This window comes from Trichomycterus rosablanca, chromosome 11 (assembly GCF_030014385.1).
Source record: "Trichomycterus rosablanca isolate fTriRos1 chromosome 11, fTriRos1.hap1, whole genome shotgun sequence".
In the NCBI taxonomy this organism is placed as follows: Eukaryota; Metazoa; Chordata; class Actinopteri; order Siluriformes; family Trichomycteridae; genus Trichomycterus; species Trichomycterus rosablanca.
In genome coordinates, this window is record NC_085998.1 from 24,900,800 (window position 1) to 24,917,939 (window position 17,140).

At 39.6% G+C, this 17,140-nt stretch overlaps 1 protein-coding gene across 1 annotated transcript in view; it reads left to right on the plus strand.

The window, feature by feature from the left end:
• Nucleotides 1-17,140, plus strand: part of reln (reelin) — a 360,462-nt gene that overhangs the window by 4,954 nt on the left and 338,368 nt on the right. Inside the window, exon 2 of the mRNA XM_063004091.1 lies at nucleotides 15,877-15,984. Coding sequence (XP_062860161.1) covers nucleotides 15,877-15,984 — 108 coding nt within the window. The remainder of the gene's footprint in view (nucleotides 1-15,876; nucleotides 15,985-17,140) is intronic.

Below are 17,140 nucleotides of genomic sequence, written 5' to 3' on the forward strand. Positions count from 1 at the left end.
GATTGTATAGTAATCTGTGCAGCACTTCACTTACCTTGGCTGCACCATCTCCTCCGATGCCACAATCGACAAGGAGATTGACAGTAGGCTGGCTCTACAAGAGGGTGTGGAGCAACAGGGATCTAAAGAAAGGCACCAAAGTCAGAGTTTACCAAACGGTGGTACTTTCGGCACTACTCTATGGCTCGGAGTCGTGGGTCACCTATCAGCAACACCTGCGACTTCTGGAGCGTTTCCATCAACGGTGTCTTCGCTCTATTCTAAACATTCACTGGAGTGAATTTGTCACCAACGTCGAGGTTCTAAAGCAGGCAGAGATCACCAGTGTAGAGACCATGCTCCTCAAGGCTCGGCTTTGTTGGGCAGGCCACGTGGCCAGAATGGATGACCATCGCCTGCCAAAGGTCGCGCTGTATGGGGTGCTGTCCTCTGGCCGGCGCAACAGTGGGGGCCCCAAAGAAGCGTTATAAGGACCTCCTCAAGTCCTCTCTTATCGCCTCTAACATCAGCCCTTCCCACTGGTCCCTCTTAGCCACAGACCGGGATAACTGGCGGAGGACAGTTCATACAGCCGTCCAGTCCTTTGAGGATGCCCGAAGAGCTGGCCTGGAAGAGAAAAGGAGCAAACAAAAGAACAGGACCATCAGCGCCCCTGACCCCACCCGGATCTTTGTCTGCAGACACTGTGGCAGAACCTGCCTGTCTCGGATAGGCCTATTCAGCCATCAGCATGCCTGCGGTAGACGTGGTCACCCCCCTCATAAATCTTCGTTTACGAAGACAGGCCAAGAGTTTTATGTCTGAAGTATAGTTTATACTAATTTATACTAATATAAATTAGTAGTCAGTGTAGCATTAGATTAGGTTAGCCTAGATGTATTATTATTATTATTATTATTATGTTGTTGTTGTTGTTGTTTGTAATGTTTCCCCATTACAGTAATACAAATGCCCCATGCTGATTGTTCTATTTCTCTAAAGAAATCCATTTTAATACACTCTTAATCAATAATAATGCACACCACTTATGTACTTGCTGTAACTGCCGAAAGAATACATACCATGAGACATGGTTGATTTTCAAGCTGGCCTGGTAATGAGGAGCCACATGGAACACGTTCTTGCCTACAGGGACCAATCAGTCCAGCTAACCACCACCATTAACTCTGTCTCCTGTATATCATGACATTGTAGCACTGGTGGAAAATCCTTTTGCAAAGCACAGGTAGAACAGATTTGAATCTTGTAGATACCATCAAGTGGGTTATTATTTCACCTGTGTCTTGAATTACTCTATATAACCTGTAATCTGTAACTGATGCTCTACAACAGCCACTTCAGTTTCTTATAGAGCCAGTAGGTTTGTGGAAGATGCCATAAATTTGGCTCTGCATTACCTCCTACAGAACAGCTCTCACACTTACGTCTGTGTTTACATCCTGTTTGTGGATTTTGATTTTAATACTGAACTTCACTCAGACAAACTAAGGGTGAATGCATTTCAGACCTGCTTTTTTTAAACACTGGTGCTCCACAATATCTGTGCTTTTTCCCCTGCTCTACTCACTATACACCAATGATTGCGCTAGAAGTGACTTCAAAAAGCTTACCATGTTTGCTGATGAAACCACCTGGTGCACCTAATTTACAAGATTATAAGGTCAAAAAGTCTCAAACCAACTTTACAACATCCAGTACCAGAAAACAAAAAAAAAACAAAAAAACAAAAAACTGCTGAGCAAGCAAAGGGCAACAGTGGCAAGCAAAAACTCCAAAAACCTTGAAAGGAACCAGACTCAGCAGGGACCTATTCTTTTGGGTGGTCTGGAGGATAATTTGAATAAATTAGATTTAAACAAACCATACATACACAAAAAGGAATAATCTCCCTGCTTGTGTTTGGAATTCAGACACAGTCTTAATTTTTAAGTCCAGATTAAAAACATATTTATTTATTATTATTATTATTATTATTAGTCTTTCCAAACCAGGGATGTGTGACTTAGATCCTGGGGGTCTGGGCAGTCTGGTGCTCTCATGTTTGTCAGATCTGCTGACTGCTACGTGTAGGCTTCTGGCTGTACCTGGTTTCTGATCCCTAGGCCTGTCCACTCTGACTATAGACAAAGGCGTAGAGGTTGGGGGTTTTAGGTCATAGAAAATTGTGGTGCTCTGGGATGTTTGGTTGCTGTCATTCTGCCTCTCATATCTGATCAACCATGAGGGTTTTCACCATCAACAAACCTATGTGATAGCATGTAAAAAGCAGAATGACAGCAACTCATCAACCCTGATTACCATAAATCTCTAGAACCCCCAAGCTCAGCTTCTTTATCTATAATCAGGGTGGGCAGTTCTAATCCTTGGAGTAAAAACCATATGCAGCCAGATGAGCCAACATATTGAACCAGGCCAGCAACAGTGACAAAACATGAGAGAACCAGACTGCCCAGACTCCAGAGTCTTGGTTTGAAAAGACCAGAGTTTAGACTTGAAATTTTAGACTGTGTCTGAATCACAAACAGAGGCGAGGAGATTATTCCAAAGTTGAGAATCCCCTTCTCAATGTTGTAATTTTTTATCTGAACAAAGTAAACGTGTTGAGTTGTAGTGCTTAATAGGTTCACTCAGATACTTTAGAGCTAGACCAAGTAGCGGCTTATAGGTTAGTAAAAGTATTTTGTAATTAATGTGGAATTTAACTGGCAGCCAGTATGGAGATAAAATGAAATGACTAATATGATCAATATGATCAGGTTCTACCTAGCTCTTGAACTGCTGCATATTGAACCAACTGGAGTTTGCTAATGGATCTACAAAAACATCCATTAAGTAAAGCATTGCAATAACCTAACCCTGAAGTTATAAACTTGAAGTTGAACTTGAACTAGTAAAACCTCTATTTTATCTAAATAAAGTCAAAGAACATTACATGACATCCAGTCTTGTATGTCATTTACACAAACCTCAAGCTTACTGGTTGCGTTGATGTTGTTGGGTTTGGCTGATATATACACAACTGTGTGTTGTCTGAATAGATGTTAATGAATGTTAATGAATAATTCCAACACTGGCCCCTGTGAAACACTGTACTTTTGTAGTTTCAGAGCATTTATTATTTACATAAACAAATTGAGTGTGGCCAGTTACATAGGATTTAAACAAAAAGAATGTGAGTCCTTTAACACTAACTGTATTTTCTAGCCTACCCAGTACAATATTATCTACAGTATCAAACGTTGTAAGAAAATCTGATTTTCTTGTTTAGCCATTTAGATTCTGAGGCCTCTCAGCCATTTCTGAGGCAGTCTGATATGCCTTGAGAATTTTAAACATTTCACATACCTAAAACATTGAGCCAAAGCACTACATATACTTAAATTGAGCACAAACTCAGCTGAGCAACAATAATGTAAGAACAGTAGTAATCTATTTTTGTTAAATCAACTCTAAACATAAAGCAATGTACACCTGTATAAGAAGCAATACATTTATTTACAAATTACAACTTATCGAATATCCCCAATATCATGGCAAGTTTTATCGATAGCACATGATATCTACATGATATGTAATTTCTGTCGAAACATTGACTCTAAGAACATAAGGTTTCCTAAATTAGACCAGCAATCATTTAGTTTCATGCTTTGACTGCTAATTATTTGTGTGCTTTGCAAAATTTTTGCATTATAACTTATTGTTGCAGCTTTATAAATTACATTAATATACACATATTATTTATGTACTAACATTGGAAAAACAATAAAACACGAAAGAGGGACTAGACAAAATTAGGCTAATGGCATCTTTTGTGCAATTAGCCTTTTAAGCCAATTTATGTAATCTTTCATTTCGTATTTAAAGTTAAATGCAGCAAATGTATAAATTGTGCATTAAGATTTGTGGAAAAATGTCACATGTTATGTTTTCTATAACGGACATGTTAACTTATCGACACATAGAAACACTTACAAAACCAACCTTACAGGGCAGTTGTAGGTAGTAGCAGTTAAGGTATTGGATTAGTAATCCAAAGGTCGCTGGTTCAAGCCCCACCACTGCCAGGTTGCCACTGTTGGGCCCTTGAGCAAGGCCCTTAACCCTTAATTGCTTAGACAATATAAAGTCACAGTACTGTAAGTCGCTTTGGATAAAAGTAAATGTACATTTTAGCATGGGTGTCCAAACTTTTGCATTAGACTGTATTTAGACTGTATTGGTTCTTAGGTTTAAATTCTTCTGCATTTGTGAGTTCCTGTTTCTTTTTTGGCTTTGTTTGATAATCAACCTACCAACAGATTATGTTTGGTTAAAATGCTATTTTCTGTAGCATATTGGATGGAGCAGCATTGTATGGTGTTTAAAAATTTTTAATCTGCTTGGCGCCTGTGCTTTCTCAAACCAGTGTATGATTTAGGTTTACTTTATGTGGGTACATACTAGTACGAGAGAGTCCTTGCGACATCTGCTGAGAGAAAGGAGAATTGCAACCTTGAAAGGCAGAAAATAATTCTATCAGACATACAGTAGATATGTAACACTAATGGGAGCAAAATACTACAATGTTTACTACATTGTACATTTTACTACAATGTACCAGTGTGTTCTTTAACATTTCTAGGAAAAGTCATGAAACGGGGGATTTACAATAACAGTTTAAGTATTTATATACACTGGCGTGGTTGCTGGGAAAGAGTGTCTGCATTGTCGGGGGAACAAACAAATACTCCTGCAAAACAGTCAAACTCCAGTTCCCAGAGTCGAAGCAGCGGCACACCATACAATTAAGACCACCGCCAATAGGTTACCCAGCGACCACTGCCAATTGCTCTCGCTCAGGTCTGGAGAGCCGTCAACTAAAATAAGCAATGAAACATTTGCTGCACCATTTCCCCGATTGCTTGCGTCCGTGTCCACAATGAACTGTTCATCTTTGGGAAGAGCCAGAATGATAAGTTGGCAACTGCTGGAAAGCTTCTTCTCTCTCTGGTTTCCACACAAAACCCTTTCAGCAAAGCCCTTAACAAAACTTCTTCAGGCCTAGAAAACTTTGCAGCTGTTCTACATTTGTTAGTGTTGGTCAGTGTGCACAGGGGAGTGATAGCTCAGTGTGCATGGTCAGTGTGCATAGGGCAGTGATAGCTCAGTGGTTAAGGTACTGGACTAGTAATCAAAAGGTTGCCAGTTCAAACCCCACCATCGCCAAGTTGCCACTGTTGGGCCCCTGAGCAGGGCCCTTAACCCTCAAATGCTCAAAATTGTGTTCAGTCATAACTGTAAGTCGCTTTGGATAAAAGCGTCTGCTAAATGCCGTAAATGTAAATGCACAGCTTTCACTTTCTCCAGGTCAGGGGCCTTGACGAGCAGAGCAGCAAATATTCCTTTTTAAGTGCTCAAAGTGATTTTAAAGTCAGGCCTGTGCACCAGGAGATCGTCAAGAAAGAGGAGCTGATTTTTTTCAAAAGGTTGACCAGAACACGCTTCATTAACCATTTGAATGCAGCAGGAGCATCAGTTTGAACTGCAATAAGCCCTCCTTAACATTGAAAGCCATCTTTTATTTAGCCTAAGGTGGAAACGACACTTGTCAATAACCACTACACAAATCTAACAAACTAAAACAACTTGTCCCAGCCACCCAGTCCAGTGCATAATGGAGTAAAGGATACGAGTCCACTCGCATCACTGCATTTTGCAAGTTTTTAAAAAATGTTTTATTGCTCAGCTACCACAGTTCTCTGATGGCATCTTCCTCGTTGCATGCTTGAGTGTGCCACCCATGGTGTGGTGGCTCCCCCCATACCCACTGGAAAGAGCCAGAGGAAATCTACAGCCACACGCTCCATCACAGCCTAGGACTGGAGCGGCGCATGGGACCGATCAGTGGGACCCTTCTTCGCCTTCACAGTCGGCTCGTGAAAAGTTACAGCCGACCATTCTGGCACTGGTTGGACCTGTAACAGGTCCCGTAGCACTGATAACTCAGGGACAGACAACTAAGCCTCTTTCAACTCACCTGAGTCGACTGTTTTAGCCGCCACCATGTCTACCGCAGCACACCTCTGCGCACAGTTCTGAGCAGTGCCCATCATCTCATAATAACGGCATGCTGCTTCCTGGCATGGTTGTCAAGAGAGCGTGTAAGTGTTGTTGTGCAAACATTCGGCACGGTGTTGGATGTTGAATGCCTCTCGGGCTCCCCGAACCACAGCAGCCATGTCAGCAATGTGAGTAATTCCACTCGGTAGGCTCGCGTAGGGTGACACAGTAATTCAGCTCGGTCTGGAAAGCTGCCTACTGAAGTACGTGGTAACTCTCTCCTCCCCACTCTGAATTGTTAAATAGATTCTGTTATTACTAGCATCTGTATTTACACTAAACCGGCCCTTGTGCTTAGGGGTTCCCAAGTGAGGGTTCCCCAACCGAAAGCCGTGGTGTTCACCGGCCGGTGAACAGTTACCCAGCCTGCACATGCCGCTGCGTGTTCAGCTCCATCAAATTTGGCGGATTCCCCACGAACGGACAGGTTTGCTACTGCCACACAGCCGCCGGTCTCTGCTGGCTCAGTCATGGGCACCTCAACCCTGGCAACACAAATGGTGTTATGCTCCAGGTCAATTGTAGCGTGCACAGCTTTCAAAAACTCGAGGCCCACTATGCATTTGTCTACAATGGGTGCTACCCAAAACTCAATCGTCCACCCTTCAACCTTCAACTTGAGCCGCCCAGTGCCAGACATCTGAATTGTCTCACCAGTAACAGACTTGAGTCGAACCCTGGCGGTAAATGCCAACTGTGTACCAATAAAATGTGGCTGTTGGGGTAGGACCCCAGGTCGCAGCAGCGAGACGGTCCAGCATGGATTCACTAGCACTCTCGCCTGCCTGCCTTCTACTGTGCACACCAGCCAAAGACCCTTCTGCCGACCAAGCATTCTATGGTGAAGTTGGGGTTGAGGCCATCCATGACAGGGGCTCGACCTGCTCTTACTGGTCAGCCCTGTTATCATATCCTACAAGCTCGGATGGGGCCCGACCTTCTCATGCCCTATGCCCACATTTCCTACATCGCCAACAGATGAGTTTTAACTGTAGTGGCTTTTTTATCTTCTCCGAAACCGCCGCAACCTCCACATCCTCAGTGGCGGCACACCTGTCCACTGGGCGAGGGGTGCGAGGACAGAGAGAATGATCTCCACTCGCTCTGCCTTTGCCAATGTCTGGGCAAGCGTTGTGGGAGCCAGCTCTTGTTGCACGTCAGTGGGGAAATGGGGGTAAGCTTGCCGTACATCTGCCTCATATTGCTCCCATGCTGATTTGCCATCAAACAGCGGCCTTTGCAATTGGCCATCTTCTTTCTCTGTCATTTGTGTCGTCGTCAAGTGGGAAGTGCTGTCTTCTTGCGCTGTTATCATCTGCACTGTTATCCTTCTCTGCAAACGTAACGGCCATTGCTGGCTTGGAGACGGCTCACTCCAGCGGCCCTGGGCGAGGCACGCTGTCTCTGTTAGGCAAAACTGTGCAGGCATTACGCTCAGTACCCGGTTCCCTTGGAGTAACGTCAAGCTGGTCCTCTTCATTCTTGGGCTTTGACCAAAGGAACTGCTTGATCTTGCAGATCAGTCTTTCCACTTTTCCAGCCCCTGGACCATCCCATTTCTGTCAACAATGTGGCACTGGAAAAAAGGAAAAAATACAAAGATTTGGTTTTAATCAGGCCATGTTTATACTCAGCCAGGACATTTTTCCATGCTACTGGCACTCCAGTCTAATTTGTTTTAGAGCAACATTATCCAAGGTTGTGCAGAATGCAGAACCCAAGTGTTGGGCTGGCTGTTCAAGTGCCCCAGGCTCTGATGGTGATTTATTCAATGATCAATGAGAATTTATTTACATTTGAAAAGTATTGTGTGCATTTTATCCCTTTTGGTCTGTGGTCTGTGCTACAAAAAAAACAATCCAGTGAAGTATTATGCTTCCGATAATTTGTATATGTACAGTTTATTTCTTTCTTTTTAAACTCAGCAAACTCTAAAGATGCTCAGTTACATTAGCAATCATTTCTCTGAAAGCAGAAAGCAGAAAGGGGGTGTATTTATGTATCCGTTAAGGTAGGCTGTGCTGTGTATTGTAGCTTTCACTAATTCTATCATTCAATTTATGAGTGTTATTTAATGACTGCTGTGAAATGTGGCTCTTTTCTTTAAAAATCTGTGAAATCTGTGATTTTTAAAAAATGAGGTCCGTGAAATTAAGCACATTTTCCTGTGAATTTAGTAGGTCCCTACTAATGAGGTTTTTAAAACACACTTTTTGAAAATGTTTTATATTTTAAAAGTAATGTAGGGAACAGACACTGACTACACTGAGTTTGGGACTTAAAAGCTGAGGGTGGCATCTGATGGTGACTAGCAGACTGTCAGTTTAGTCTGTTTGTTTGCTGCCTGATTTGGCTCTGTTATATGCTGCCACACTGACACCATAAAGCCTGCAGCTATGCTACAAGAAGTAAGACATGATGCATGAACACTGTCACTCTTCAAAAGGCTGGTTTTCCCACAAAAGTGGACCAGTTATTTACAAAACAGTATTATTCTAGCTTATCCATACACCTTTTTAATATTAGTCTTTATAATCTCTGACTGTCTCAAATGTACATCATTAGTGGCGTGGATATTACATGAAATACCTGTTAGACATCTGGACCTGATGCTGAAATATTCTCCATCAGACTGACGACTAATCTAAACTAAAGGACTAATGAATAAATAAAAATACCACTCTCGGCACAGGAAAAAAACCCTGCTGCTGAAGCCATAATAAAAGTAAATGGAATACTTAGCTTTAGATTTGGTGGAATTGATATATTTGGCGAAAGGCAAGAAACACCCCATACCGGTCACCAGTCTATTACAGGGCAGACACACGCACACATACATTTACACACTCACTCACACTTAAGACAATTTTCAGTAGCTCCAGCTGGCCAGGAATTAAGGGAAGAAACCAGAGGAACTTTACGAAGACACAGGAAGCAAAGTTCATCATATTTCAGACACAGTCTGTGGTAAAGTCTAATACTGAGTTCTGGACATTGTGAATGCAGACACAACAGATTTCCATCAGATACAGTAGAAACTGCATTTTTCAAACTTGGAGGCTTCAACCTTAGAAGGGTTAAAAAGGTTCATGTCAACAAACCTGAGTGATCACAACATCCCTGATCACCACAAATCTTTCTTTAAAAAAATACAAGAAATCTGTAACAATCCTACCTCATGGAGCAAGTTAACACTCAACAAAGTACAGGTGACTTTTGGTACTTTAGAGAACTTAATCTGCAAGAAGATAACCTAGGATAGAACAGGCAGCAAAAAAAGAAAAAAAAGAAAAGAGGGGCAAACAGGAAAAAGGGGCAACAGGAAAATAAAGAGGTGGCCAAAAAAAAGACACAAAGGAGAACGGGGATAGAAAAAGGACAGAAATAAAAACTGTTCTAATATGGTCATAATATGGCAAACTACTCAGAGCATCTAAGTAAAAAAAGAGTAAAGACAGGAAACCCAAAACAAGCAAAATTTGGCAAAGCACGAGTGGCACCCCACCCCACCAGCTGGTGCACCCAGCATGGTTCCAAACCTCCTCTAGGACAGCTTGATCATCCAGGGTGGTTCCCTCATGAAGGCTGAAAAGTGCTCTGACACTGTCTGTCTATGTGTGCTGGCACTATGTGCCAGAAAAAAAGTGGTCTAGTCCCTGCATCATGATTTTAAGAGCAGATTTCCCAACAGGAAGCTAGCAAATATGTTAGAAAGAAATTTTGATGAATAGAAACACTTCCACCTGGAGCAAATGAATGCTCAGTGAGGCACAGGTGACTGTCGTGGATGAACTGATTACCCAAACTAAAATGAACTGATTACTCAATCTTCTGAACCTCCATGCCTCCTCTGCCAGCAATTGTTTGCAAGGCAGGAAGACATGATTCTGTAACCGAGCCCCGTCACAGTCCTTCATTATAGGTGGGCCTGTTACAGTTCCTGTATTTGACTGCATTTATCTGCCCCTCAATTCTTACCAGTCTCCCTGACTTTACCACTGAAAGTGGTCTGGTGTGTAAGGCTTCTTTGCTTGTACATGCCTTTTCAGTTCTGCCCTTACATTTTATATAGGACTGAGGTCAGGGCTTTGTGAATACCTTTCACTACCATTTAATTACCTTCACTTTGTTGTCTTTTTTACCACAACTTTAGAACTTTTTGTCCATTTACACTCGTTTACACCCTAGCTTGAACTTCGTCGCCAATGTCTTTAAATTTTGCTTCAATACCTCCACATAATTTTCTTCCTCGTAATGCCATCTACTTTTTCTGTACCAGTCTCTCCTGCAGCAAAGCACCTTCTCAACATAATGCTGCCACTCCTGTGCTTCATTGTTCTTTGGCATGCAAGTCTCCACCTTTTTCTCCCATACATAGAGATTGTCATTATAGCCAAACAGTTCCATTTCTGTTGAATTAGACCAGAGGACATTTTCCCAGAACGTCAGATCTTCTCCCCTTACGTGCAGTTGTAAACTGTAACCTTTTTATGACAGTTTTATGGCTGTTTTGGAGCAGTGGCTTCTTTCTTGGAACAGTATGGAAAAAAACTTTTTTCTTACATTTACTTTGACTTTTATTTCATTGCAGTATGAACCCAACACATAAAAAAAAAATTGAGACCAAAGCATATTACAGATAGCAATTGGGTAAAAAAAATAATTAAAAAAATAAATAATGATGTAAAGTCAAATAGATGATGCCAACAGGTGATTGTAATCATGATTTGGAACAAAAGCTGTATCCACTATAGGCTGGTCAAAGGTGGACAAAGGATCTCCAGTTTGTCAACAAATGTGTGAAAAAATAATTAAATGTTTAAAAACAAGATTTGTAATGTGTAGGGCATATAACCACATGGACATAGGATTACTTTGGCAAACCCTTGTCAAGCACTACAATACAGAGTTACATTCACAAATGCAACTTAAAACTTTACTTTGCTAAAAAAAAGCTTTTTGTTAACTATGTACAGAAGTAGGCATCAAGTTCTCTGGGCTCAAAGACATCTGGGGTGAACTATCACACGGCGTATTGTGGTCAGACGAATACGTTTTCCAGGTCTTTTTTGAAAGAAGTGGACACCAGGTGCTTCGGACCAAAAATGAAGAGGACTGTTATCAACAAGTCCAAAAGCCAGGGTCTGTCATGGAATGGGGTTGTGATGACAACATGATTGGTCAATTTTACTGTCATTTAAAATGGGTCTTTTATGAATTTCAATTTTTTGACTGGACTACTAAATCCATAGATGGACTACCAGTTAGAGCACATCATTCTTTCTAGCAACAGAAGACGGTGGGCTTGTTTCATTTAACCCGTTACATTCCAACACAAACTGGGTAGGCAGGTATGAAGAATTTATTTGCTTAGATTTGTATTTGTTTAAATAATGATTGTCAAGTCAAGTCAAGTCAACTTTATTTATATAGCGCTTTTTACAATAGACATTGTCTCAAAGCAACTTTACAAAATCCAGGACCAACAGATACAAAAACCCCTTGTCAAATCATGAGTAGATAAAATAAAATTAAAACTGAACAGGTACAACCCCATATCACAGAAGGTTAAGACAGTATGAAAAAGGCACAAGAAATGTACCCTCTCCTTCTTCAGCCATGCCTTTGTAATGTGTGCACCATGTGGTTTTGCATTGTCTGGTTAAAAATGCACTGATGTCCCTGGAAAATATGTCATCATGCATATGTTGCTTTAAAATGTCAATGTACTTTTTCTGCCTCTAGTGTTGCCATGTTCGTCTTTACACTTTGCATCTATTCACTCCAAAAATGATCTGAAATGCTGATTCGTCTGACCACAATACATGTTTCCACTGAGAACTTGACCCACTTATAGACACTGGTTAACATGTGGCTTTGCACAATAAAGTTTTAAGAGGCATTTGCAAAATTAACTCCCTGTTGTAGTGCTTGACAAAGGTTTCACAAAGTAATCTCTTGCCCAAGTGGTTTTATTAACTATTTAGGAATGATCGTTCTTGATGCAGTGAAGAACGGAGATATCGGAGATATCAGGTGTTCAACTTAGATTGCGGCTTTGGCCCTCATGGACAATGTTCCAAATTCCAAGTATCGTTTAGCTAACTCCAGGCACTTATATTTGTGGTCAGATGGCAGGAAAAGCTTTTATTCTGTTGTGTTTAATGGTAGTAAAAGATGTTAGATTTTTTGCCTCACTTCCCATTCTCCTCACTGTTCAAAACAAACTTGGGTCATTGCTAAGGCAAGTTTGTTTCCAGATTTTTAACTGTAAAAGTAAGCATTTTAGGCAAGTAATGATTTTTATAACCATCCATTGTTTGAATTTTGTGTTGGGGAATGACAGAATTTTACCTCTGTCACCTCATCTGTATGCCTCAGGAAGAATACAGGAAGTCACGATCTACTATTTAATAGTTCCTAGACACTCTCCTCAACTACAAAATGTAAAATACATTGTGTCTATTTCTAGGAATGCCAATATTCATGTGCTTTGTATTATTTTGTAAAGGGGGAGTTTTAAGATAAGATAAGATAACACTTTATTGATCCCGAAGGAAATTGCAGATTGATCCCGAAGGAAATTGCAGTTTTACTCTGAATAAATTCTAAAGTCTTTAATTAAAGGTTTAATTTTTCATTTTTTTAGATTAATCTAATTTGCCTAAAGGTGAACTTTGTCTAACACTTTTTATTTATTAATACATGTTATAAATAATTGTGGAGGGGACAGTAATTATGGTGTAGGGTCTGTGATGTTGTGGGGTGGTTTTTCCACCAAAGTACCAGGACACTTTTAAATTAAAATCTGTCTAAAAGTATGTATGTACATGAAATGTATATAGTGACCTATGCATTAAATTCACATACCATTTAAATAGTTTGCAATAGTAAAGTTTACTTCATTTAGTTTTACAAAGATAAAACATTTTTAAGTAAAACTGCCTTATACACAGTGAATAGTTTTAGTTTATCTACCTTTAGACTTAAATGTGACTTATTAACACAATTGGTTTATCTCTCTTTCTGCTTATCATCAATGTGATTTTTTGAAGCTCTGACTACTATTGGCACTGTAGGCTCTTGCACATGAGTGCCACAATAAATGTGGCATAAATAAATTACATAAAGACACCAGTAGTAACTGGTGTAAATTATTACTCTTAATTACATTAATTTATAATAAATATAATATAAAAAAACGTATAATAATTATAGAAACTATGTTTTGATGGGAACTATATATAAATATCCAAAATAGCACAACATAAACTTAATTACAGTAACATTAAGCAATTTTGATTGCTTAGATTGTATTTTCATATTTTTTAGATTATCTGTAAACAAAAAATGTATCTCCATTATACCATAATCTTGTAAATAACATTACATGCTCATGTAAATGTTATTTTTTACCCTGCAAAGTGTTTAAAACATAAAATCTGATAGAATAGCTTAATCTAAATTACAATTCATCTTTAATAGCAAGCTTAAAAGTTTTATCACCTCTGACAATCATTCAAAGTATCGAACTTAAATATGTAAAATTAGATGTCTGAGCTTTAAAATCAATGCCAACACTTAATGCTTAATGAGGCTTGCAGTTTACATTTCAGAAGCAATCTTAAATAGTTTAGAGCAAGAAAGATGAGATTAGGAAAACAGCTGTCAGAAGACCTCAGAAATAAATTTTTTAACGTTTTAAAGAACTGGAGAGAAATATAAAAATTCAAAGCATTTTTGCTTAACAATTTCAATCGTTAAGACCAAGATGAATATTCTATTAAGATGTGAAAGACCAAGAAAAGTAATTAAATGAACTGAAAGAAAAAGTGTTCAGGTAAAAGTTTATTCACCCTCCTTGGACACTTCCTGCACAGGCAGATGAAGACAATATTAAGATATGCATAAATATTATAAATGTGGCATAAAGGACACACACATTTTTATTTATTTAATATAAAATACCATACCATTCTCTGTGAATTGGAGAAAAAAACAGAGAAATTAAACATAAATAAAGTTTATGATTATTAAACATAACATATTGTATAGGGTCTTATAAATAAAATAATTTATAGGCATTCATGTGCTATAGAAACTACAGTAAATACTGTTAATTCAGTAAATACTTACTGAACTTCTTTAATTTTGAAAGGAGTGTTGTTTTTATGCATTGCCATACAAATTCCATGCATGTGAATGATTCTTATGCTGCCAAGGCACCAACATTATTCTCCCAAAATTGTGATATAGGTCCTACTAAATTCCCGGGGTAATGTGCCTAATTTCATGGACCTAGTTTTTTAAAAATCACAGATTTCACGGATTAAAGTAAAGTGCCACATTTCACAGCAGTCATTAAACAACACTGATAAATGAAATGATAGAATAAATGGAAGCTACAATGCACAGCCTACCTTAACAGATACAGGTATGTAAATACTCGTCGGTTTTGACACACCCCCTTTTTGCTTCCTCAGAATTGGTTGGGAGTTTTCAAACTCGGTCACCCGAGTCGTGTTTTAGCTGCTTTAGACATTTTGTCTAACCCATTGCTAATGTAACCGAGCGTCTTCAGAGTTTGCTGAGTTTATAAAGTGAGAAATAAACTGTACATAGACAAACTATCTGGAGCATAATACTTTACAGGTCTGTGTGAAGAGAAGCACACTGTTAAAGGATGTGGGTGAGTGTGTGTGTCTTTAAGACAGGGGTATAGTGGGAGACGTGCTATGTTCACGACGTCGCTATAGTATCGAGTGAGTGAGTGAGTGAGTGAGTCTACACACACTTTTTTTAACTAACTCTTAATTTTCACTAACTTTAAACTAACTACACACACCTGCCACCAGGTGAGGGACAGTGAGTGACCATATCTCATACAAACGCACACACACACACACCTACAAATAAGCTTCCACACATACATACACACTTTATATATATGTTGTTCTAGTTTGTTTATAAGATGTTATTTTTTAAGGGTAATTACTACTGTTATTGACTAATGTTCAAATTAATGTAAACCTTTTTTTGTATGCAATTAGTTTTTCTTTTATTATTCAGATTGCAATGAAGCTTTGGCAATACAAATGTGAATATTTGTCATGCTAATAAAGCACCTTGAATTGAATTGAGTCAGGAGTCGATTTGTATGAAGAGAAGTGTGTACACGTTCCGAGTTCCTTTCTTCAGTCAGCTCCCCGTTTTTACTGTTATTAATGAAGGCTGCAGTTTTAACTAAACGCCAGCTACTACGGAACACCTTGTCTGACTCGCTTTCCTTACAGGTGGGAGGCTTAATTAAACTTGGTATTACCATAGAGCAGTAGTTAAGTCAGGCTTGTTCTGCACGTGTAGCTAAAAGTTAGCTCTCACTACGGACAGCAAACGAGAATTAGGAATGGCAACAACACTTTGACTATAGAATCCCCAAAGAAACAAAATGCAATTAATAAGTAAACACACATTAAACACTGTCAAAACACTACATGACAGAAAAGTCTGTTACACCAACGTAATTACCATATGAATGCGAGGACTGCCTCATATTGCGCCAAATATTTAATATGCTACGCGAATATGTTACATCACTAAACAGAAACTTACAATTTTTAACATTTACGGAAAACTTTACGGGAAACTGCTTAATTTACGAGAAACGGGCCTTAGATATAGGGGATGTTTATCATTTAAAAAATGTTGAATTATAACTGTGTTTTTTTGTGTCTGTTACTGTATGAATCCACTAACACTGCCTGTTTGTCTCTTTAGTGACCATCTCCACTAATACATATTTTGATGGATTGCTGGTCACAGGCCTTTACACCTCCACTATTGTCCAAGCAGCACCCATACCGGCTTCTGCTGCCTTCGGATTTGGTAAGTAATGGTATATACAGTAAGAAGAAATTTGCCATATATATATATATACACACACACACACACACACACACACACACACACACACACACACACACACACACACACACACACACACACCATTTTTGGTATTTTAATTAGCAAAACAGGGCGGCACGGTGGCTCAGTGGGTAGCACTGTCGCCTCACAGCAAGAAGGTCCTGGGTTCGATTCCCAGGTGGGGCGGTCCAGGTCCTTTCTGTGTGGAGTTTGCATGTTCCCCCATTGTCTGCGTGGGTTTTCTCCCACAGTCCAAAAACATGCAAGTGAGATGAATTGGAGATAGAAAATTATTCATGAATGTGTTTGACATTAAACTTGTGAACTAATGAATCTTGTGTAACCAGTAACTACCTGTCCTGTCATGAATGTGTAAAACATGATGTTAAGCTCATAGATTACTCCCCATCTTAAGCTCTCCCCTCCATAGACATGGTGCCCAGCATTGTGCTTTTTCCATGTGCTCTTGCTGCCGTTTCCTTGTTCTCCATTTCAGAATGTTTTCCTAGTGATTGCTAGTTCCTTGGCTTACCTCATATACAGTGTATCACAAAAGTGAGTACACCCCTCACATTTCTGCAAATATTTTATTATATCTTTTCATGGGACAACACTATAGAAATAAAACTTGGATATAACTTAGAGTAGTCAGTGTACAACTTGTATAGCAGTGTAGATTTACTGTCTTCTAAAAATAACTCAACACACAGCCATTAATGTCTAAATGTTTGTGTGTCAACATAAGTGAGTACACCCCACAGTGAACATGTCCAAATTGTGCCCAAAGTGTCAATATTTTGTGTGACAACCATTATTATCCAGCACTGCCTTAACCCTCCTGGGCATGGAATTCACCAGAGCTGCACAGGTTGCTACTGGAATCCTCTTCCACTCCTCCATGATGACATCATCATGGTGGATGTTAGACACCTTGAACTCCTCCACCTTCCACTTGAGGACATGCCACAGGTGCTCAATTGGGTTTAGTCCATCACCTTTACCTTTAGCTTCCTCAGCAAGGCAGTTGTCATCTTGGAGGTTGTGTTTAGGGTCGTTATCCTGTTGGAAAACTGCCATGAGGCCCAGTTTTCGAAGGGAGGGGATCATGCTCTGTTTC